The sequence below is a fragment of the Colossoma macropomum genome, unplaced genomic scaffold (assembly GCF_904425465.1).
Source record: "Colossoma macropomum unplaced genomic scaffold, Colossoma_macropomum, whole genome shotgun sequence".
In the NCBI taxonomy this organism is placed as follows: domain Eukaryota; kingdom Metazoa; phylum Chordata; class Actinopteri; order Characiformes; family Serrasalmidae; genus Colossoma; species Colossoma macropomum.
In genome coordinates this window covers 19605929-19630670 of record NW_023494804.1, presented here as the reverse complement: position 1 = coordinate 19630670, position 24742 = coordinate 19605929, and the positions used below count along the sequence as shown (strand labels likewise).

General features: G+C 39.2%; 1 protein-coding gene across 1 annotated transcript; it reads right to left on the bottom strand.

The window, feature by feature from the left end:
• Nucleotides 1-1990: 1990 nt before the first annotated feature.
• ppp2r2ab (protein phosphatase 2, regulatory subunit B, alpha b) lies at nt 1991-24406 on the bottom strand. The gene is made up of 10 exons (XM_036595097.1): nt 24142-24406; nt 20739-20816; nt 14863-14960; nt 14251-14416; nt 12669-12781; nt 11399-11576; nt 9577-9741; nt 9037-9206; nt 6009-6100; nt 1991-2857 (listed from the first exon to the last, which is right to left on the bottom strand). The coding sequence occupies exons 1-10, from the start codon at nt 24146-24148 to the stop codon at nt 2578-2580; spliced, it is 1347 nt and encodes a 448-aa protein (XP_036450990.1). The 5' UTR covers nt 24149-24406; the 3' UTR covers nt 1991-2577.
• Nucleotides 24407-24742: the final 336 nt, after the last annotated feature.

Sequence of the window (24742 nt, the reverse complement as noted above, 5' to 3'; positions counted from 1 at the left end):
TGAGTTTAATAGACTATCTACAGGATTTGATGAGTTTAATAGACTATCTACAGGACGGTCACTCCTTAGGAGACTTTCTTCTGTCCTGAGCTGTCTGTACTTGGATATGTGTGTTTGAAAATACTTCTTAAGGAAGAGTTCAGCAATTTTTAGAAGTGGTTCTGTGCGCCTCTAGATGCTGCTGCCTTCACTGATGGTACAAGATAATGGCAGTTATTTACATTGGGCAGGGCTGACCCAAATTAGACTAGGGTTATGTTTAGCTTATCACTGAGAATGAAAACTGTGTGCTCTATCAACAGACGTAGATATGCTAATTGCATACAGCCATAACACTTGATTTATTTCTTGAGCTTGGACCTGTTGCCTTAGTAATACTGGTAAAGGCGTGTTTGTCAAAAACTCACTTATCTCACTACAGTATGTCACACAACCACTGGGAATCAAAAGAAGTCCTGACTAGCACAGCCAGTCATGTAAAGGCTGACATTTAAAACTGCCCAGCCTCAAGTATTCACCCAAAGCGCATGCAGTTTTTAAAAGTTCCTCCCACTTTCAAGGTACATCATCAGAAGTGGGTTTTCCTAATCTTTAAATGCAAAAAATCTTGCTCTAAAGACTACTGCAGCACTGTTGTAAGAGGTGAGTAGACAAGTTTATAACAGATCCAGCAATGGCTACATGTTTAATTTTGGCCAGAGTACTCTTTTAAGAAACCTACAATAAATGGGACAACCTTAACCCTTCACAACCTTTAATAACTACAAGTCTTAAGTAAATCCTCCAGAGAAAACCTGCATATGCAACCATCTTTGGTGGCTTTCTCTGCTTACCAGTTTTAAAGCAAAGGGGTGAAAAATGCACTGGTCCCACCTTATTGCAAATGAGATGCTATATGGACTTGTATAGTCATACACAGAACTTAGTTGCACTTTATACAGAATTAAACTGCAATGTAATGCTCAGTCAGGTGCCGGAAAGAAAGAGACACAACTTTGAGTGTAATGTTTGTTCAGTTTATAAATACCATTTTTCATTATCGTAATCTCTATAATCTTTCTCAACTTGCAGAGAGAGAGGGTGAGAGAGAGAGACTGAGTGAGGGTGGGGAACAAATAAAAAATAAACAGGTACAGTACGGGCAACAGTTTTTATACGCCAATTATCATCAGTCTACTGGGGTGTGCTAGTTTGAGTATAGACGAACTGTAGCAAACAAATCACACGACTACAACACTTCTGCCGTGGGCCTGTCTGCACTGAGAGTAATCAGCTTTGGGGTGCTGTAGGGCTGTGACCGAAACGGATCCCTGTTTCCATTTTAGGGCACTGTTACATACGTTGGCTATTTTTCTTTTAAGTGTCAATCATACAAATTGAATTCCAGAGTGATTTTCACCTTTGGCTACTACATCTCCCACAATGCATCAGCTGAATGTACACCAAAAGCAAGAGACAGAGAAAAGTGGCCCTGAGCCATTGAAAACAAACTGGAGAAACACTACAAAAGAATAGCAGCTCTTAAAAATGAAAATTTTAATGCAGATTACTGCAGTCATGGACCAAAAACTAAATGTTTAATTTTTCTCCTCCTTTTCAACAGTCATGCTCATGTTTATGACAAGCTTCAGCCTCACTCACACAAGTAATATTGATTTGTTTATGTGACTGGTGAATACTGGGGCAGGGTGATGAGAAAGTGTCCAAATTTATTTAATAACGCGTTTCCAACACTATTTAGTAACCTAAACAGCTCTCCCCTCGCTATACAGTGTAAAAGTTATGGAGTAGAGATCCCTTTCAGTCACAGCCTGTGTTGTGTTTCACAAAAGGACTGCATTTACGGCCCAAAACTTTTCTAACTGAACAGATTTGTGTTTAAGGACAGTATTGAAGAAAAATTATTGAGCATAATAAAGAAAAGAAAACATTCTTTAAACAGAATTAAAACAACCTAAACATCTTGGCAGTTTCACTGAAGATTAAAAGGTACAATGGCACAGAATAAGGTGAGGCTTAAAGAAGAATACAGGGACACATCCATTCAATTTTCTGTTTTTATACACAGACACCTTGAACAAACCAAAAGAAGAATACAAAAACAAAAACAGAAAAACAAAAAAACTATGGCTGATGTCTGACAGATATTGGAACCTGCTGCCCACTTCGCCCTGCCGCTGGGACTTATGGGTGACGGGGGGAAAAGGGGATTGTTGGTACAGACAGCAGATGGCACATCACCGGAGGAAGGCGTGCGTCACGTTGCCACAGAGACCGGAGCCCGGATGTCCGGTTGCCCTTTCTCCAGATCAGTCTGAACCGGCTCGGTATTGGTTGCCACGGTTACTGGCCGCCGGTTCACCCTGTCCTGGAGCAGGCGCCCGTTGGTACGTGATGATGACGACGATGATGGTGGTGGTGTTGGTTGTTGTGGTGGTGGTAGTGGTGGTGGTTGCCACAGAAACGATTATTTTTCTTTGCTAGTTCATCATTTAATCTTTCCCCAACCCCGCCCTCCCCAACACACAGACAGAGGTTCGGAGGTTTATCTATCTATCGCCACGATGGCCGAGCGCGCTAGTTCACTTTCTCCTGGAAGATGTAGAGGTTGTTGGTGGTTGCCACGGCGATGATGTTCTCCTGTGGGTGCCAGGCGGTGTGCAGGATCTTCTTGTTGAAGTCCAGGCTGTCCACACTGATCTCGTCCTTCTTGCGCTTGCCACCGGCGCACACCCGCCGTGGCTTCAGGACCTGCCGCGGTTTGCTGCTCTCTCGCGACGCCTCCAGGGTCACGTCCCTCCGCTGTGTACGGTCCAGCATGCGGAAGAAGTTGTTATAGGAGCCTGTCATCACCACACTAGCCAGTTGAAAGGAAAGAGAGACAAGAGACAGACACAGACACAGGCGCATGAAATACAACGCGTTACAAAATACTTTAAAACTGGAGACGTAGTTACATAGTTAATAAAGCCCTAAACGTGCCTGCTGATCACTGTTCCCTTCACAAGAACACCAAACATTTTTTGAGCGGTGCAAAGACATTTTATTCTCCCTCTGTTTGTTCTTTGTTAACTTTTGTTAACACTTAACTTTGTTAACGCCAACATGAACTCACTGACCAATCGCACTCATCTGGTGTTGGCATGGCAACAACCAAGATGCTGGTTTAGCTGTGTCACAGAAATCAGAACTTTTTGACAAACTTTAGAAGGATGAGTCTGCCTTCTGCTTCTTAACAGATGGTTTTAGAATCTCTAAAAGCAGCTCAAACAGAGTTACAGACATCCCAGAACATGCAAAAGCTCTTGAAAGTTCCAGTCGCTTAATGGGCTGGTGAAACTCTCCAAGATCCTTTCATTTTTCCCAAAGTGGAAAAGAGCAGAGCAAAGGATTTGTCATTTGAAGGCAATATATATATTTTTTGTTCACTCCACATGTAGCTCTGATGTGAAAAAAAAAATGTTTGAAAAAATGTGCTATAAAAACGCATTTCAAATAGTTCTCATATTTGTGGTTTGTTTATTCACATCGTGTCCGGAGTGTGTAACTACCTTAATGCTGCGCTTAACAAAAGTATCCATGCTGCACAGCAGGGTTGGTTTTCTTAGCTGCCATGTATGTTTTAAAACACTGACAACTGCTTAAAACTTAAACACTGACAAATTGCATGTTGAGTCCTGTTTAATTGGATTTAGTTCAGTGAAACACAAGATGCTGAATAAAAAATATATTCAATAGATTCAGATTTTTTTTTGTTATTTTTCTCTGTTCCAACTGATTAAACTCCAAAAATAAATAAATAAATAAAATAAAATAAAACATGAATACTGTAATGCTACTCGTATACTGTGAAAATGTCTAGAGGTATTGTGATGATGTGGTATTGCCCACCCCCAACACGCTTCATTCCACTGTTACGGCTGATAGAAGCTTGGAAAATTCTACTCTTGATGGAAAACATGGAAGATCAGTTTGCTGTGGTCCGTCCGTCACATAAACACACCACTAAAAAGAAGATCCAAGTTACCGTTGTTAAAAGTACATTACAGGATAATTTATTAGGGGTGTAATGATTCTCAGAATTTGAGATTTGGTTCAACATGATGTCTCTATATGGTGAGCAATCAACATTACAAAACAATATATGAGACTTACATAGTGGTGCTTGATCCATTTAGACTGATTTCCATGTAGCATATAAACACTAAATCAAAGCTGCGCTTCATAATGCTCAAAAATCTAAAAACTGGGATCTTAAAACTGCAATGACTACTACAAAGAAGTCTGAACTTGGCAACATAGGTCAAGCAATTCAACACTACAAAACTGGCCACGACACACACTGAAACAAAGGATCAAACATTTCAAAGCTGCGTTATCAGAAGTTGTTCTTTATTAGCCAGACAGAGTACTCAAGTAATAGTAAAGTGACAGTGAGTCTTTGGTTATTTTTGTTTTAGCATTACATAAACCAGAGATTTAGATAAATGGCCATTAAACAACCACAGCAACATATTTATTGCTGTCTTCTTGTTCCAATGACGGACAGAAAAGGGTGACGTGTGTGGAGATGAGTGGACATGCCACTGCAGCGGGGAACTAACATGCTAGACATGCTAAAATGTTAGGGCTAAAGCACTGGGCATGAACTAACACGTTAGCCACAACGCAGCGACGCAATAGCATACATTATGGTATGATGCATTGTACTGCTAATTTGCTACACCAAAACAGGGCAAAAATGTGAATGACCTTTCTGCCCCCCAGAAGGCGGATATAATTTGACTAAACATGCCATGTGATTAGAGATGCACAGCTATTTTAACACAGTCTCAAAACGTGTGTTTTAGTGATGCTAATAAGGCCATGTCTTACATATTCACTAATCATGGAATGATATCCTGAAGTTTGCACCATCAAGACATTTGACTTTGACTCTGTGTACTAAAATTAGAGGGGACAGTATGAGTGAGGGTATGACAATACTACTGATGACAGAAAACATCCTATCCCAATGTTCCACTGACCCAGGCGACGTGCCCCACATTCCTGCCAGCCAGTGATAAGAGGGGTTTCTCTTGATAAGAGCTACGACAGGCCCTCTATAATTCTACTCAGTAACTAATTAACTAGTTTCTCATGGTCTGGGTCAGGTGGGTAGAGCAGGGAAAACACAAAAATGTCCAGAGGACGCGGTCATCAAGACTGGGATGATTAGTGAGCCCTCTTTGCAGGCATACAATACATCTCATGGTGCTTTGAGAGTATGTGCGTGTGTGCAAATACTAGATATTTAATCAGGCCTGAAATTTTGGCCCAAACTCGAACACAGCCGAAGAATCTTCTGTCTGAGCAGTGGGGTCCTGTTGCATTTAGACCAATATTTCAAGCTCTACTACCCACAGGTCACAGCCTGCTCCTGGTGTATGAACAACTGCTGAGAAAGCAGCCAGATTATGTTTCCATAAATTCAAATTTCTTCAGAGCCAACAGCAATACAGTTTCAGGCCTTATCAATACGCTGGTTTTTACAAATTTATAACAGACTGACATTCAGAAAAAACACATTCTTGCTCATCGGTATGGGTGCAATTTTTAATTATTTTTATTTATTTGTGTTAAAAACATCTTGATTATACCCAGCACTAATTATATGCTACTAGGGGTGTAATGACACACATTTTCAAGTTTGATACTGGTTCAAGATTTGATTTTTGTTAAAAATAAGCACTCCCTGGCACTCTACTCAGACAGGTTGCATCCAGATGGCTAGTTTTGGTCACTCTCAGTAGTTTCAGCAAAAGACGGTACAAAAGACGCTTGGAAGAGAGTGAGACACGTAATGGTCGCACAAGTTTACATTTCAATGCACTATTATGAATGTTATTTTTTCATTTTTTGACACTGCATTGAAATTGTTAAACTCTTACTCATCAGTTAGAGGATCCTAACAGGAACATGCTGATTTATCAATAAAATATCCAACTATAAACAGAGCTCCTCTTTACCTGTCGTTCCCGTTCCAGCAGCACTCGAACTTGTCAAAGATGCAGTCATTTTCATAGAGCGAGCACAGCTTACTCCTGAGGTATTCATGAACCTGGAGGTAAAGAGAGCAGAGCGTCAAGAAGTCAAACGTAATACAATTTTTGTATAGCAATACCTTATTAACGACTACCTTTGTACACCAGAGCTGCACAATGTACTACTTTCACCACAACGTTTCAATACTGAAGTAGAAGTCAGCAATGTGTAAATAGGTCTCCAACCAAACACAGGATGACCAACTTTGTCCAGGTTTTGGATGAATCAAGGCACAAACATGAACCAACAAACCAATACTCAAAAATTATTCATGCTAATCTTTAAACACATCACATAAAGTGTTCACTTAATGTATTTGTCAAAACAAAATAGTAGCCATGTCCTTACAATCATATCAATGATACAAATTTCTGATGTTATCAAAAATTTTATACTTATGTTACCAACTGAATTATTTCAACATCACCAAATATTGAACAATCCTGTGTCAATACCATATTTCAACGCCCAAGTAATCTGCCTTATCAGCGACATTGAGCCAAGAAGGATTTGACTGGCTGACGAGCTTGTTACGTCAACAGTCTGTTGGACAAACACAAACAGCAGAAGTGTCTCTGAGCACCCCCACTTTACAGGTTTTAAAATCTGACATGGCGAAGTATGGCACTGTGCCTGGAACATTTTTCTATTTCTTTTTGCAAAACTGCATTAATACTCTGTGTGTGTGTATATATGGAAGTGTGTGTGTATATATATATATATATACATACATAAAAACCATGACAATATTACAGCTCTCATTACTATGAGAACTGGCACCTTTTCTTTCTAAAGTGTTAGTGTTAATATAGGAAATGTTTATCCAGATATGTGTTTGATTCCTTTTTATTTTTCCAATAATCCCAATATTTACCGAAAATACCTAAAATATTACAAAAGTGATTTTTCCCTGCAGTGTCATCCAGCCTATAATAAACCTTAGTATACATTATTGGCAATGCCTCTAACTCATGTGGTTACATCTAGCCTGGCATTTCACAACCCAGCATCTGGCACTGCTTCTGCTCCACACTGCTGGTGCTGACTCTGTCCTAACACACCTAATTTGACTCATGAGCCAAACACCAACTCCTTTATAAGCTGCATCAGGTCTTTAAATGCAGAAAAACACTTAACTTCCATGTTCATGTACTGTCTAAGGCCAAGCAGTGCCCTCTAGTGGTTCAGATGGTGCTGGTACACAAAAAGACTATAAAGTAGAAATGTAAAGTTTCACATAAAACACTAGAACACTTCACATTCCTAATCAGTAACACTGAGCATATCACCTCTCCATTGAGTGGACTCATCACGTCATTTTACCATGACACTGATAGGCTATCAGTGCCAAACCCTTTAACAGCTTTACAAAGTAAACAAAGCCACTCAAATATCATTTGACGTTAACAGCAAATCAGCTCAGTCAGGTATGCAAACATTGTGTTAAATACAACCAACGTATCCAATTGAACGCAAGCACAAAAAACAACAAAACAAAGGGCTGCTATTTTAAACATGTTCAGCAGTCTCCAGGAACACCCTGACTTGTTTATAGCCGAGTGCCACTCAGGAGACTCTTATTGAACACTGAGATCGTGTTTATGTAGCAGGATGTCTGCAGGCATCCTACAGTTAAATTGAATACTTTAAGACTAACTTTAAATTTAATAAAAGACCACATCTGCAGTGACTATGTACCAAATATGAAAATGCACCCCAAGATAACTCATACCCATATAGACATGCTTCTGCATAGGCTCAGAAGCAGATAACGGCAATACAGTTATTCTAAGTGCATGATTCACAATACCGGGTACATAATTCAATATTCTTATGATATTTAGAACAAAATCTGAATGAAGAAAAGTGATAACTGTATCTATGTTGTTGCACAGCTTACTATGAGAGCTGGGAGCTCATGTGCATGAGCTCATGTCCAACCTGGACTGTTGATTGGTGCTGGTCTTTTGCAAAATCTGGTGTTCAAATAATGCAACTGCATTCTCTCAATGATGCACATGGCCACATTTTTTAATCGCAATACTTCAGTGTCACTGCATTGTTACAGCCCTAGCAGGTAACAATAGTTTACTCTACACCTCTGCATCGTGTAGCCCCCCAGAACCTGTCAGACCATGCATTCTGACTAAACTTGATAGCGGAGCATCCATAAGCGTTTATGAATGGATAACCATTATCCACAGGTAAGGAAAAAAAACAGTGGCACGGTTGGAGGTAGGTGACATCACTGGTGTTGCACAACCAATTAACTTGGAAGTACTCAGAGAAACACATTTTCACTGTTTCTGGACACATCTAACTTCAGCTAAGGTACCTTATCTACACGTTAGCTACAAAGCCATGCTCTGAATATTCTCAGGCCGACTTTAACAACACATCTTGTTCAGGCAGTTGTTTTGGAGTAGCATATCACATATATACTTACAAATATGAGTAAACTCTCCACATTTTACAATACTTTTAAAACATGAAACTGCCATTCCTCTAAACTGCTGGCCTATATATTTTCTCTGTCTTCCTGTGATGGAATAAATAACCAAACAGTGATTTCAGTAACTGAATACTGGCAAGGACTTTGATTTAAAACGTAAAATATAATTTCAGACAAATTAAGACATTCATGGGACCCGCTGGCACCCTACATGAGCACTTAATTTTGCGCAGATGGATTCTTTGGAAATCTATAACACTAACAACTATATCTCAGTCTACAAAGTTGGCAGAAAATAATGCATTCAACACTCAACCATTGAATTAACTGGATTTAATTTTACACAATACCTGTCAACTTCAATTCAAACAGAAATTAATTGTACAGGTGCAATTTTACTTTTATGTAGTTGTACAATTGTTTTTTTTTTTATTTATTTATTTATTTTTTTTTTTTAAATCTTTCGTTTGCTTCACACATTCGCCTCTCCCAGAACCTACCTGGTACGTCTCCACTGGGCGGTTTTCCATGTTAAGGTCCCAGATCTTGACAGACAGGTAATCTCGGGTCATCATATAACGGCCGCTGTGGCTGAACTTCACGTCTGAGATGGAAGAGATGATTTCTGAAAAGAAAGAGCGATTGCTGGGGTCTTCTGGCTCCTCAAACACTGGCGATGGAGGGAAAGTAAGAAAAACAGTATGAGAATCAAGGAGACCAGAAACCAGCTTGGAGGGGGTAAAAAGTCTACATTTCTAAAAGTGCATATGTAAAAATACACAGTACAAAAATAATTTAACTGATCAAAACGTGGCAAATTACAGTGATATCAGAATTCACTCAATCATTTCAAAATGGTAAACAAATTGAACTGCTATGAGGTCTGAGGTTCAAACCTGTAGGTAAGATCATTTTAACAGCTAGACAGAAGGCACAGAGTGAAACTTGGTTGAACATCTACCCGTTTGCCTTGTAAAAATTTGTCCCTGCTCTGTGAATATTATTACTGTATGTGTAAGCCAGTGTGCGGTGCTACTCACATTTGGAGTGCTTGTCACAAAGTGCGGAGGCGCGCATGTCACACATACGGATAGTGCCCTTGCTGCTGCTGTAGACGAAAGTGTTGCACTGGTGAGGGTGGAACTCGGCTGCTGTGATCACCTCAGTCAGCTCCTCCATGTTGGCCGGCTTTATGTCCACGATGTCTAGCACTGGGTTAAGGAAGAGATACAGCTTCCAAAGATAGTACACTTATTCTTCGGTATGTATACTGTAACACCACAAAACCCTCTGAGGAGCACCAACACATAAAACCATCTGTTTTATTAACAACAGTGCATGATCAGTTCCAAGCTATGTAAGGTATGTAATACGTTCTAGTCAGAGTCACAAGGGGAGGAAAAGGAAAATGAGAAAAAAAAGCAGGCTGATCTTTTTGTAACAATTGGGAGAAGTCATCTCCCTCCTATGCTGTACTGATAACACAGCTACTTTACTACAATGTCTACACCCACCATAAATGTGGAGTTCTCTGTACAATGGGACATTTAGGCTGAATACTAACTAATAACCAGATATTTTGCTGACAAAAATAAAATATTTCTCACCTAATAAACAAAATAAACAAAAATAAAAAACAAAAAAAACAATCCTGAAATTAAAGGTGGCCAGAATCTCATTTATGTAAAAGGTATGTAAAAATTGTGATGATTTCCCTAGGAATGACCACTATCACCGTATGACTCGTCCAAGATTCATATTATATGTACACGACTCACCTGACTTGTCTGACTGCATTTAATTTACAGAGTTACAGTTCCTTACAGAGTTAAAGTCCCTTTTTGGCCAGAATTTTGTCAGGCTACAAACAGGTTTGGATCCTAAATTCTAAAGGCTTTCACGCATTAAGTGAATAGCGTGCGTATAGCGATAACATCTGGCACGCCAAATGCGATACTTCAGACAAACTCGCTGACCAATCACTGTCTTTGGCACGGCAACAACCAAGCTAATGGATCAGCTGTGTGCCAGCAACTGGAACTTTTTTTTTTCTCCCAAACGTCAGGAGGCTTAGTTTCTTTTCTGCTTCCTTATGGATGGCATTAGCATCTCCACAAGCAGCAGAAAATGAGCTCAAATTGGACTGTGGACATCAGAGATGTTTGTGGAAGCACTCAAAGTTTCAGCTGCCCGATGAAGTGATGCTCTTTTCATTTTCAAGTTTCCAAAATGGAAAGTAGTCAAATTTGCCTATTTCATTAAGAGCAAAGGATGCTTTTGGTACTTCAAGAAACTGTGCACTGTTTTGTTTATTTGCTATCTGTATACGACATCAGGAAGTAATGCAATATAATAAATTCATAAAATCCTGGAATTTAAAAGGTGGTCACGATCTCATTTATGAGTCTCTGAAATTAAGATGATAATCACCCTAGAAATTACGACCGGCCCCGCAAGACACATGTCTAAGATTCTCATTTAAATATGTCTCAGCTGACTTGTCCCTCTATATGCTTCAGCTCAGAATTTCAGCTCAAACTTTCAGTGAATAAAAACAAAAAAAAAAAAAAAAAAACAATCCCTTATTTGACAAAATTCTGTCAGGCTACACTGGGTTTGGAAAGAATTTTGTCAGGCTACAGCCAGTTTCTAAACTTGGTGCTGAGCGTAGGCTCAGGCTAGCACAGTTCTCACTGTTCTTGGCTCATGTATGGGTTGAGCTGAAAATTTCAGGTCTGATTAAAGCTCTAATCTTTACTCTGTCACTAGGATCAGCATAAACACAGAGGATTCTGTTCCCAATGCAGGTTTCCTACTCTGAAAATGTCCAGTTTTATGCCTCCTAAGTGGTCTGCAGGATACTGAAGCTGCGATCTGTAATCTCCAAGTGCCATAGATTGATGCGCAGGTCGTCCGCCGACAGATACGTCTCGTTGTCACTGTTGACTGAGATGGAGTTGATGTGGTAAGTGTGAGCGTTGGCAAAAACTCGCCGAGGGCTGGCTTCCACCATGAGGTCCATGGGTCTAAACACTGGCACCTACGGGACAAACAGAGGACAAAGAGTAAACACCCAGAACAAGGGGTTACACAGTATCTGGCATCATCACATAAAACTATACTTCAGCACAACCTACAACCTAATAAACAGTTATGAATGTTTTACAAAGGTTTATTTAAGAAACCTTATGAGCGTTTGAAAATTTTAAAATTTGGCAACCCTTCTTATGATTATTTAAGACCTGAAGAGATTATTTCAAATAGTCTATACAGAGTCTATAAACCCCACTCTGCCAACCAGGAGAAAGAAGAAACACCCAGACAGGGTTATCCTGTAATAAATGAATAGAGTGTCTGTAATAAATGGAAACCTCATTTCTCTACTACTTCACTATGAGAAGCAGAGATTCATGTGAGGTTTCACTATCAATGCATTAGACCTGTAGATGTAGGACAAATATGCAAAAACAGGTGTTTCCAAAAATGGGGTTTCAATTTACAAAACACAAACATTAAAAAGCTGAAGAGAAAACGGGAATCGTAAAGACCACGCAAGACCTAGTAAACATACTGACAAAAAAGGAAATTGGCAAATTAAGTCCAGACCTCAGTATTACTCTGACCATGAGAAGCAGAAAATGCAAACAATGTCTAAGACTAAACTTTCAAATTGTGGAAAAATAAACCCGCAGATTTTTGCAGGAATCCTATTTCCCAAAAAGAATAGAAGCTGTAATAAAAAATAGATAGTGGACACAGTAAATACTGAAAATGTTAAAATGCTATTTTTTAAAACGTATTACTGCTACTGAAAAAAATTAACTAGTACTTAGTGGCCCTTTTGGACTGAAATTTAAATACACAAAACAGCAGACATTGACTTTTGCACAGTACTGTTTCATAGCTAACTGTTACTTTAATTAAGTAAGGCACCAGGCATGTTTCATGATTTTTAATTTTAATGTTAACTCAAGGAATAAACAAATAACCTAAGCTAAGGCAGCCAAGACCTAACATTAACATTCTCTCACTGTTTCTTGATTAGCCATATCAGCTGTTTTGGGACTATGATATTTTACTTACTGAGCCTTACTAAAAAATCAGTTTAGGGCCCAGATGTTCGAGCACATACCCGTAGAGTTGTGATGGTGGTCGAATCCCTGCAGCGTCCATCTTCCTCTTTAAGATTGTAGCCCTCTGGTCTCTTATCACGTTCACTTATCTTCCATAATTTTATAGTTTTATCTGTCAATCACAATACAACATAGTCAAATGACTTGCAAGCATGAACAGCTGGTCTGATGAGTATCAGACTCTATTACAAATACAAAAATACAATTTAACATTCCTTTTCAAATTAGGCTGCTAATTGTTGCGCAGACGTTTAGACACAAAAGGTGTTAGCCGGTATGAAGGGAATAATGGTCTAGAGATGAAAGTAAAAACAAAGGCACCATTAACCATTATTATTTAGGCCAAAATAAAAATAAGAGCCAAAGTGTGTTACAAAACGCCCTGCATGCAGAGTGGAGAAAGAACGATCGTGATTTCATTTTTGCCAGTTTGATCACATTCTACTCCTCCTCAGTGAAATAGGCTCTTGTGTATAAATGGCTGCCTCCTGGCTGTGAGAGAAAGGGTTAGCAATGGATGAGCTGCAATCCAGCGTTCCAAAATGCCCTCATAAATATGAAGCGGTTGTATAACACATGAGGGATCATATTTTTAGACAGAGAGCAGACAGCTCTGGTGAGTCACAGGCAAAAATCACTCTGATTTGGAGGATTTGCTGCAACTGGGTTCTCTCAACGGGAGGCAATCTCAGGTGCATTTACTCCCCCAGTGATTAGCCGTACACTGTTCTTAAAGCGGCAAACACACTGATTACTGGGGCTCAGACTTTGGCCTAACTGATGTCAGACAGCCAGTAAAATACTACGTGAAACTAAAGCTCACACATATTTACTGGTGTTCATGAAAAGCCCACAGACAAACTGCTGTAAAGTTGCTAAGTTTTGTAATCGTAATAAGGCAATACAGGCAGAACTTGAAAACTCGAAAACAAAACTATTTCAGGGGAAAATAATCTGAACCATCATATTTAATAGTTCCAACCAATATGAAAATCTTGTGGCTAAAAAATTCTGATAAATGATAATATTGGCTGATACGGATTCACATATATTTTAGAATAATTAAAACCACTGAAACATAAAAAAAAACAAAAAAAAACCCATCTCTTTACCATCACATGAATCAGTTCTTAATTAAACTCAAATAAAGAGTCAAAACTCAGTGTTACATAATATAAACATTGTAACACTGAGGGTGGAGCTACCTAAAATTTTCTGCGGTTTTGGTTTCTGTTGATTACCATTTATTGTTCATTTGTTCTCTTCATGTACAGAATTGCAATCGAGTTAAAAACCCAAGAAAGTTTTTGAGTGCGTCATGGGTCACGTATCAGCTGATGCTGACAATGCCGTGGGTGAATATCGGCCAATTTTACAGGCCAATGAATACAGCCAGGCTCTTTTTGATAACTCCATCTTATCATTAAGTAAAGCTCTGCTTTCATTTTGGAGCATATAAACAATATAACCCATATGATTATATTATCTTAAGTTTCAGCTACTTACAACAGGTATCAGTTAATGTGTATCAGTCCTGTCATAAATATTACACTCTAAACACTACAGTGTGCTTGCACTAACCATTTGTGGACAACAAAAACTGTGCTGCATTTTTCTGTGGCAGCCAGCGGATTTTGTTGATCTTCTCCTCGATCTCTAAGCTCTTCAGGTAGTCAAACTCGGGCTCGTGGCTCTGAAACGTGCTGTAAACATTGTACTCGCTGCGACACTGTGGCTGACTCTTGTTCTGCGGGGAGAAAGTATAAAGACACGGAGCACAAGGATTTAAAAAAAAATGCACAAATTAACTTTTAGGTGTCTTTTCAACTTTATTATTGTACAATCAAATTGTCTACTATAATATTTATGCATTAATTTGTGGCGAAAAAGTAATTCTTAGGTTATGCTCATTCTAAATGTAAAAAAGCACTTTTATTGTCTATTTTATTGCCTTTCCATTCTACTGAACAAACAGTTTCTACAGTCACATTTATGCATTCAGGGTACTTTTAAAACTTAAATAATTTGTTATAAAATTTGAGAGGTCATAAAATGAAGATGACTTCATGATCCTAAAGAATCTTAACCAAATTAAATCAAAGAAGAAAAAGATGGCTTTGGATGTGGAAGGAAGATGGAAAATGAGTGCTGGTGTGCAAAGATGTTTCAGCACCGGCTCAGAGTAGCGAGTACCTCAGTGTCTTGCTGGAAGATGACGACCCGACCGCCTTTGTCTCCTGTGGCCAACAGTTCCCCTGAGTGGTTGAACTCCACAGTAGATATGATGTCAGCTGTTGGAGATACAGACAAACATGCTTGTCCAATTTCTTTCATCCTTTTAAGCCAAACAGAGAAAGAAAGGACAGTTGATCCTTTTTGAGAAATCCTGGCTTCTAGCCAGAAACACACAGATGGAAGTGTTCACATTAATCAGAGGACTCTGTCAAACAGATACAGCAACAGGAGGATATCCACAGCCCCTTATGAACTAGTGCTGTATGCATGAGTTTAATGCTATTTTAATACTAAAGCATAGTAAACAATTTTACAACATTCAATATTCTCAATTACGCATAGAGTAAAGCCTTACATTGCACAGGTTACAAAATGAAGACATTACAACTGTCTTCATCTCACTGTTAACTGCTGAACATGCTAAATAAGGCCATGTTTGCACTACTTAGTATTTAACATTTGAAGCCTCCATTTATTCATGTCCAGTTCCACCTGTTAGCTAGGTCAATCACACAGTGCTATCAAGCTAAGTGTGAAGGCTAGCATTTTCAATTTTCAGCTTTTTTCCATTTCCCCTTTTCCTTTCATGAAAAAGGGAAAAACAATGGAAAGAAATGATAATATCCCATTCTAAACTCATTTCATTGACACGCGCAAGGAAAGATACAGGGATTTGAACTAGCCCTGGATGATATCTAAATATAATTAGCACAATATTTTCTCATAAAAAAAATCTTATCATAATAATCAATAATATTTTTACTGCAGCTAATCGCTCTGAGGCAAGCTGAAGTTCCAAAACACAGACAGACATTCATTTTCAATTCTATTCACATAGTAAATTAAGGGGAATCTGTGCAGTAAAGCTAGCACCGCAGTGCACAGCAGAGAGAAATAACAATGTGCCTGTGATTACAGCTACAATGATGCCCTAGAAGGTGTTCTAATAATAATAATGAAATTAAATTCTACAGTTAAATATTTTAGGATTGTAAGAATGTGTATTTCTTGTTTATTGATTACCTTTACATTAATTTATCCAGAGAATTAGATTATCCACTTTTTAATCACTGTGTGGATTCCTATGTTGACAGACTTGGCTGATAGCTAACATTAGCTAGTTAGCTTTTATCCAGGTGGTTAACCAGGTCTACTAGCTAAGAGGCTTTGACTATACATGGGAGCTAAACATGGGAAAGTCAATCACTATTGTCAATTTCAAAAATGTCACTGTACGCATCACACAACATAAATGTGTAGCTGTCTTGCATCTTTGATGAAAAAATATTCATTAGCAAGAAAGCTAAATTAGATAAAATTAGCTAACGTTAAGCTGCACATTTTGCTACATTTTCGTTGCTGTTACTGTTATTTAAAAATAAAAGAACTCTTGTACTGGGTGTCACTATAGTCCATCAGTGTTATGTGATGTCTAAGATCACACCAAATAAAGTGTAATTCCTAAATTGCGGTAAAACAAACAAAACTGAGGGAAACAAACAAAATATAAAAAACGTAGAGATCATTTTATAAGTGTTGGACTGAAGCAGAAGTATGAAGATGTATAATATAACAATATATATATATATATAACATTTTGAATAAGAGACAAAAATACTGTGCAGGGCCTTTAAGATTGATGATCTAAATTTGAATTTTCTGATACTCCATAGCATAAATTCCACTGGTACAAAATAAAAGTAATGAATTTTAATACCCATCCCTAGTCGTGACAATCTTGCACAGTGAACAGACGACTTCAGAGGAACACACACCACACTCACAGCCCCACACTGCTCTAATCTTGTCCTTACCACACTACAAGACATGTGGCTAAGACAGCAGCCTTGCAGCCTCAGTCTCGGTGTTGGACACAGAGCGAGATGGAGGGTGACTCACACAGATTTAACCCCTAGCTGGCCAGTGGAGCAGAAGAACAATACAGCAGAAAGACTGCAGCAGGGAGCTTTTGTGTAGGCCTGAGCTCCCTGGGGCCTCTGTATGCATGTGTGTGAGTGAAAGAGTGGGAGGAAAGAAGATAGAGATGGATAGAGTGTAAGGCTGGAGGGGGCACTGCATCAGGCCACAAGTTCATAAATGAATAGGACATTTCTCTTTTCAAATCAGGAATAATAGACACAAAGACTTAAACACAGCATATATACATACAAAGTGCTTGGACAGGGGGGATGGGAAGGACACTGGGCCTAGACCACGCAAAAGGGGCTATGAGCGAGAGAGCAGACCTCACTATACTGAGCAAAAGTCTCTTTGGGATAGTTTGGGTTTTTGCCATAAATACTGCCATATTAAAGTGCAAAAAAATAAATAAATAAATAAAAATAAAAGGTGCCCAGATAATCACTTTTATTTGAGAGTAGTTTATCACTAGCTTTGGAAAGAGAAGGAATCAAAGCAGGAGTTTTCTCCCTAATTTTAGTCAATTTACACCAGTAAGCTAGGCTTTACCACTACACAGTGCCACCAAGCTGGAGGGATCAGGGTGTGGTGGGAAAATACTTAAATTTAAGTCAAATAAAATCGAGAAGTAAGTTCACACGCAACATAGCGCACAGCATCGGGCAGACATGGTACCATGAGGTGCAGTGGATACATACACTACAAGGGTAACCACGTCCTTGAAGGAATTTCATCGGACAGCTCAATTCAGCCAAGAGCTGGCTAGCATCACACTGAGTAACGAGGGGAGAGGAAGGGCCATCCTACTCACCCAGAGAGAAATACACTCTTTTGGCATTTTTCCACTAAACAGTGAGGCGCAGTACAGTTACAAATCCATCATCATGCATTTTGTCATCACTTCCAACCGCATCATACCTCAGTAGCTGTGCTAAATTTGGGCACCCTTTGTGACAGGGTATCAAGTGTGCCAAGTAGGAACACATGGGTGGAGCCTGTAACAGAGCAATCCAATAAATGGTGAAAAAGAATCGTTATGTGGGGTCACTGGAGTCAGACAACTGCTGCTAATAAAAATTACATAAATGTGTCTGTGACTCATATATTACCAAACACAATGTAAGAGAATCAGAACCTGAAGCTCCCCCATTGTCGCAACAGTTGTTTGAGATTGCTGTTAATATATTTGTGTGATAAATGATGTGACCACACAAACTAAAGAGAACCACAATGGTTTTGTTACACAATGGGAAACATACACAGGTACTCAGCCAGGGTATTGAAAGGTCTGGGTTTGGGATTGTGACTGCATCGTGCTGCCCAATGGAAAAACACCACTAGACTCCCAGCCACAAATGGCTGTGGCATCGCTGGAGATGGCCACTGAACTGGTAATCTCCCAGTGATGTGGCCAATGCTTTCCATTTTGCAATTATTTCACTGGATACAGTGACAAAGTGTGGAAATAAGAATATGACTTGCGCCTTGTGTGCAGATTTTTACCTAATTACACAGTGGATGGATATTAAGCCAAATGAAAAACCTAGTAGGCTGCTTTAATCCACAACTAGCTACTTAACTAACCAAAAAAATTCACACATTCATACATTTGTCCTTTAAAAGTGCAAGTACTAGGGCAAATTCTGTTTACAGTGTAATAAATCAAACATAAATAAACCACTTTCATGCCCACTCATCTCGATCTGAGTGCATAAAAGTGCTCATCCGTAAACAAAACAATCTTCGGTTTCTTCAGATTGAAGTCTTGACCAAAAATTATACGCTTTTGGTATTTAAGTAGTTACAAAACTAGAAAAGAAACTAAATATGAATAAAGCTTTATTTGTACATTTCACATTTTAAATTGCTAAAAATAAAATCTCCTGAATTCCAATCAGTGAGCACAAAAACGGCCCTTTAGAAAAGGTCATTTCATACCTTGCCTCTAGTGAGCAAAACATGTATATATAGGATGCTACAATAGATGTAAATAGTATAGCACAGCTCCATAGATGTAAGACCTGATCTCTGTGACATTCTTCAAAACACAAAGAGCTCAGCGGTGCCTTAAAGTACAGCATGGCACCATCCCTGTGCACTGTCGTATGCATACAAGCAGCCTTGCGCTGAAGAGAGAAGAATGTCAGGTCTTTTATCTGAGGCCTTGGCACAGTACTCTAGAACAAAGAACAGAAGTTGTGCCTGAAAAAACTGCAGGCTGCACAGTGTACCATTAGCAGTGATACTGGCATTTGCAATATTCATACTGCAGAAGGCTGCAATATGCATATGATTCTCTGTGTGCTGTGAGCATCCTGACCAACTTCAGGTGATCCAGTTTCTGTGGGTGTTTTAAATGAATCAAGGCATTCACACAGCCCAACAAACAAAATCATGCACTGATCACTGACTATGTCATATCAAGGATTCAGTATCTTTTTAAGGAAAAAGCATTTTCCAACCTACTCTCTATCTGCTGCATCTGTATTGTACAGCCAATTACAACAGAAAGTGACTTCTATGCAATTCCCTGAACAGAAAATCCATTGCCTCATAAACACGTACAAAAGTAACTAACAGGCTCTTGCTTGAGTTTGCTTTTGCTTCTTGGCTTCTATTTTAAGTTTGTTTTGAGCAAACAAGTTTTCTGTTTTTTGTTCTATTTTTTCCCCCAAAGTACAGGGAAACATGCCAAAATTATTGTGTGTGGTAACAGACCACATTACACAGAAGTGGCAGATAAAGATTTGGGTGAAAAAAGTATTCCTTTAATATCTTGAAAAGAATTTTTCAATACCTAGCAAAAAGGATGCACCAATATGGCAACTGTGAGCCAAAGCCAAAATATGGTGTGTGCTGATCTGCTGATGCATAAACATTTTGAGAATACAGACATTCTTACTACTTCCACCTGGATCAGCATCACAGAGAAATGTAACATTTATTTCTGTAGGGTTATACAGGCAGTAAATACATCATTGGTTTAAAAAAATACTAGTGAAATCAAAACATCAGTCCGATGTCCTATCATTTCTTAAGCAATTATCTATCATTTAGGCCTAGTGCAGGAGAGGAACAAAAAAAAACCACCAAAAAAAAGGGTCTGATTTAAGTAGAGATGATGCAAACCTTGCTAAGAACAATGTACTCTCTGAAAAAGAATAACCTGTTGGATTCTGTAATACTGGGTCACTTAAGGATCAAAGCAACAAGCTACAGCATGCGGGCTGGTGTTTGTGCTGTTAGCAAAAGTCATGCAGGATCAAAACCTTACTACCTGGAATGGTATAGAGCTGACACATGGCTACAGTAAAAGAATCAAGTTTGCCCGTGTGGGAAGAGCATTTCGAACATGATGAGGCAAGATTTCCCTGCTTTCTTCACACTTTTTTCAGACGTTCTCAACCAATCAGTTACACGTCAATTCCACAGGCATTCCTGATGCAATTAAAACTTCTCAATCCCTAGAAACCACTCAAAGGAATATTCCTATTCTGTAGCGTACCACTGATTACTGCAGAAGATAAATGATGCATATCTCTGTGTTTAGCAAAGGACCAAAAAGAAGATGAATCAAAGCAAACACATAATAGAAGCTCCTGCCTATTGGCTTCTGTTCTTTTCAAAGTTCAGGGAAATTACTGTCTGCAGTAATCGGTAATGTGCTACAGATGTGGAAGAGTGAGATTAGATTGTGAAACCCTGGATTATCCCCTTAATATGTCATATGTGGAAACAGATCTTAGCTCAAGTCAATTTTATTGTCATTCCAGTCACATATTATATTAGTACATTAAGGGTTGAGCAGGCACATACAGCTCCTCCAGCCACAGTGCATTACTGCACATCATAAGATGCTTAAATTTAAAACATTGTACAGCTTTGGAGAATGTTTCATCTGAGGGTCCACTTACCTTCAGCTACGTCATCGTCGATGGCCCCTTTTACTTGCGAGAAACACCACTGCACATCGTTGCCCCCGCCTCCGGCACCTGCAGCAATAGAGCTTGCGTTAAATTGTCACCCCAAATCACACTGCCCACTGAACCCCACCCAAAATCATCAACTCTCCAACCGCAGAGCTAAAACTAAACCCCCCACAAAATAATGTATGTTTCAAACCAGAGGACAAAAACTAACGTAGCATCACCAAAAAAACATTCTTCTCTTAGGGAGCACAATAAATATCATCATCATCAAACATTAGTTTGAAAGTCAGCCAAATTTAAACATCTGTCGATACTTATATGACTTCAATATCGTTGCTCATCCCTAATAAGAAGGTAATTATTTAAATGTGGCGAAAAATCAAAAATGAATGTTCAAAATAGTGTATTAAAATTTTAAAACTGTACTGCAATACATCTCCCTGTATCTTATTCACAGTTCTTCGCAGAAACCACTGTTAGGCCCAATCCAATTTCACCCCTTGCCCTTACCACTTAGAGAGCACCAGTATTCAAAAACATTGGTTTATTTATTAACGCATCTGATATTGATACTGTGATATATGTGGAATAAAAACAGACACTGAATTATCAACACTATCCAGTAATAATTACATCAGACTCTAAAAGTAAAGCTCCTCTTTGTTCGGATATATGCTCCAAACAAAAACCCAATTCATGCTAAGAAACTTTGCTTAAACCTGCTAAACAGTGCTCTCCGATAGAAATAAAGGGAAAAGCTGAGTCAACCAGCAAAAGAGGTAGTGAGAAGGTGGTGAAAAACCAGGATGTGTAACGGTCTCACAGAAAGGAGTCAGGATGGAAGTGAGACAGACAGAGTGGGGGTGTCCCTCACCCTGTAGTATCATGCATGTCTTTTAAAACCTGCTTACAATTAAACACATAACCGCTGTGCTTCACAACAGAAGAACCCTATGACTTCATGTCCCAAGCGTTAGGTTTAGATGGCTAAAGGAAACAGGTTGGGCAACTCCTATGTGACAGTGCATTAATCTGCACAATAAACTGGTTGGATGTGCCCATTAAACTTTTTTCAGGGGAACGGTCCTGCCCATGCCAACTTGCGACACAATGCAATCCACTTCAAATCCACAGCCAAAGCTATACAACAAACAGCTATTCATTCCTACATGCAGCTACAGTAACTGAGTCAAGAGGCCCAAACATGGATGCCACTTCCGTCAGGCTTTCGCAAAAAAAGTCAGGAAGCTCAAACAGGATTTCTTTCAGCAGCACTTAGGGAGCCATCTCACAGTGAGTGGACTACGCAGAATCTCCAACTAGGGTTTTTAACAATTTCAATGCCGTGCTTAAAAAAATGTTTGAAACAGTATATTCAAATTTAAATTTCTCTTTCTAATGGTTTCTCACACCAAATGTGAATTCAATTTGATATAAAAACCGAAACAGTAGCTTACAGTTGATGCTTAGCATCAGACTCGGCATAGATTTTGCACATATTTTAAGTGATAATTTAATTTCGGGGTCCTATACTGACAGGTCAGGTTTTTGTGTTGCCCACAATGGATAATATTTTATCATTACTGTGATACATTTTTCAGAGTATATGGTGGAAAAGTTGTAATTCTTACTTAAATCTGTGTGGTTGGGTTGGACATTTTACTGTGTTGTGAAAAATGTCAGTACACCTCAATACTCCACTCTGAGCATATTGTGGGTATCATCAGAACTTAAAGACAGACAGACAGACTCATTAAAACGAAAGAAAAATTAGAAATGAATGTGCATAATTCGTCCTGTTTAATCAGATTTAGTGCAGCACAGTACATAAAATGTTGGAAAAACAGAAGTAATGTTATGCATTCTTTTTCAGTGTTTTCAACATTGCACTGCCGGTGCACCATTCCAACTCAACAAACCTCAGAAAAACTATATATTCTGATACATATAGCGTATTGTGACATTGTCTTTTTGCCATTTACCCACCTCTAATGTGTAATTACAATTAGTGTCAATATAAAATTGGTATTAGGAGTAGGGCTGGGCAATGAGACAACATATACCACTATCATGATAAATTATTTCACAACGAATATATGCAAACAATATGCTTTTCTGAACATATCAAGTATATCGTATATAGTATCTATAGTATATAGTATTACTGCATTCAGTTTTTGATCTTTTTTTTAAGGTGTCTGTTCCAGCTTATCAGATATCTGAAAAATAAATATCATTACATATTGTGTATCGGGAAAACTTTTTAAAGTACTTATATATTTCTGCCATGTCGCCCACCTCTGGTTAGGAGACATTTTTACACAAAATCAAATTGAATTTATCTACAAATCGGAAAATCGTATCAAACCTGCATAAACACACATCCAGTTCACTCCAAGGACATTAAACTACGTTTTACACCCGTAATACATAAAAACACGTCCTAGCTTTGATACAAGTACTCTTTTATATGAACATATTGAGTATTTTTCCTGGTAGTTAGACTGGAAAAATATATCCACACTTCTCAATTTCAGGACTCCGCAAACGCCGGTTAAAGTTCATTAACGTTAGGGAGCTAACGCTAGCTAGCTTAAGCAACTAAACTACTAACTTTAACTTACAGAATGCAGGAGTTAAGGTATGTAGCTAGTTTGATGCCAAGGCAATGATAACATGAACAGAACTCGATTTAACATGTTAAATCACTTCACATAATTGTGAAACGCATGGAAAAAAAACTCACATCCACCTGCTCCGGCAAACAGCGAGGGAATTCACGCTAACGTTAGCTGGCTAATGTTAGTTAACATACTCAGCTAATGTTAACGTTAGCTCGTCAAATAACGACAAGAAACTGCTGTTCGTTTATCGTACGTTAAAATTCGACAACTAACGGTAAGACAAAGACTACAAAAGCACAAAAGCATGTACCGTTTTATCTGTTTTAGGCGAACTCCGAGCAAAAAATCTTTGACTGGAAAGGAGGGAAAAAAATCAGGCAGGACGGCCGCAGTGTGGCTAAGCTAACATGCTAAGCGAAAACGCCCGTTAAACCAGCATGTTTTGGAGACTGTAATCAACTCCGTGCAAATTATATCACCGTAAACAGCTTTTAATGGTGCTGTCGGTGTGAAACACACCTTTAGACGGGCGCAGAAACGAGCTCATGTCCGGTTTTAGCACAAAGCTGAAGTCGGCTTTTTACTCGAATTTTGCCGTTCCACCTTAAAAGGTGCAGCGGCTACACTACCGGATGGCAGATTGAAACTGCTGCTTCGTTGAACGTGGAACGGGAAATTCGGAAGAAAAGGCGGCGAATAAGAAGCTGACTTCAACCTCGTCGGTTTAGCTCGCTAGCGGCTAAAGCCAGCGTTAGCATGGTTACCTGCCATGGCGAGAGGGAGCCCGGTCTCGGTCAACTTTTGGTTCTGTGTTGTTGCAAAGCGGTCCGTCTGAGACTGTGAGGATGTGGACGGTGTGAAGACGAGACCTTCGGGGCTGTTTGATTTGATCTGTTTGTCTGGTTTATTTCTGTCCGAGTCCCTGTTTAAGCCCAGCCGTGGAAACAGAGCTCATTCACTCCCTTTAGCTTTTCCTCCCACTCTCTCCTCCTGCTGTCCACATTCAAAATGGCGCAACCTCCTCCCAGCCAGCCACGCCATCCGTGTGCGCCGTTCTGTTAGGGGAGGAGGATGCGTAAGGAGTGGGGGAGGAGGAGGAGAGGAAAGGGAGGGGTAGGGTGGAGGAGAGGAAAATGAAGGAACAGTTGAAGAACAGGAGGAGGGGAAGGGGAGGGGAAGGGAAGGGGAAGGGAAGGGTAAGTTGGGGAGGGGGAGGTGTAGGATGAAAGAGAAGGGGATAAGAAGTGGGAGAAAGAGAATGTGAAGAAGGATAGATGGAGAAAAGGGAGGGGTAGGGTGGGTAGGAAGAGGAGGAAGAGAAGAAGACGTAAAGGGAGATGTAAGGTGGAGGAGAGGAAAATGAAG

Excerpts from the sequence above, each read along its gene's own strand:
- ppp2r2ab (XM_036595097.1), bottom strand. Across the intron at positions 14,961-20,738 it reads CGACGATGACGTAGCTGAAG|CTGACATCATATCTACTGTG; the intron begins GTAAGTGGACCC and ends TATCTCCAACAG. Across the intron at positions 6,101-9,036 it reads GCCCAGTGGAGACGTACCAG|GTTCATGAATACCTCAGGAG; the intron begins GTAGGTTCTGGG and ends CTTTACCTCCAG.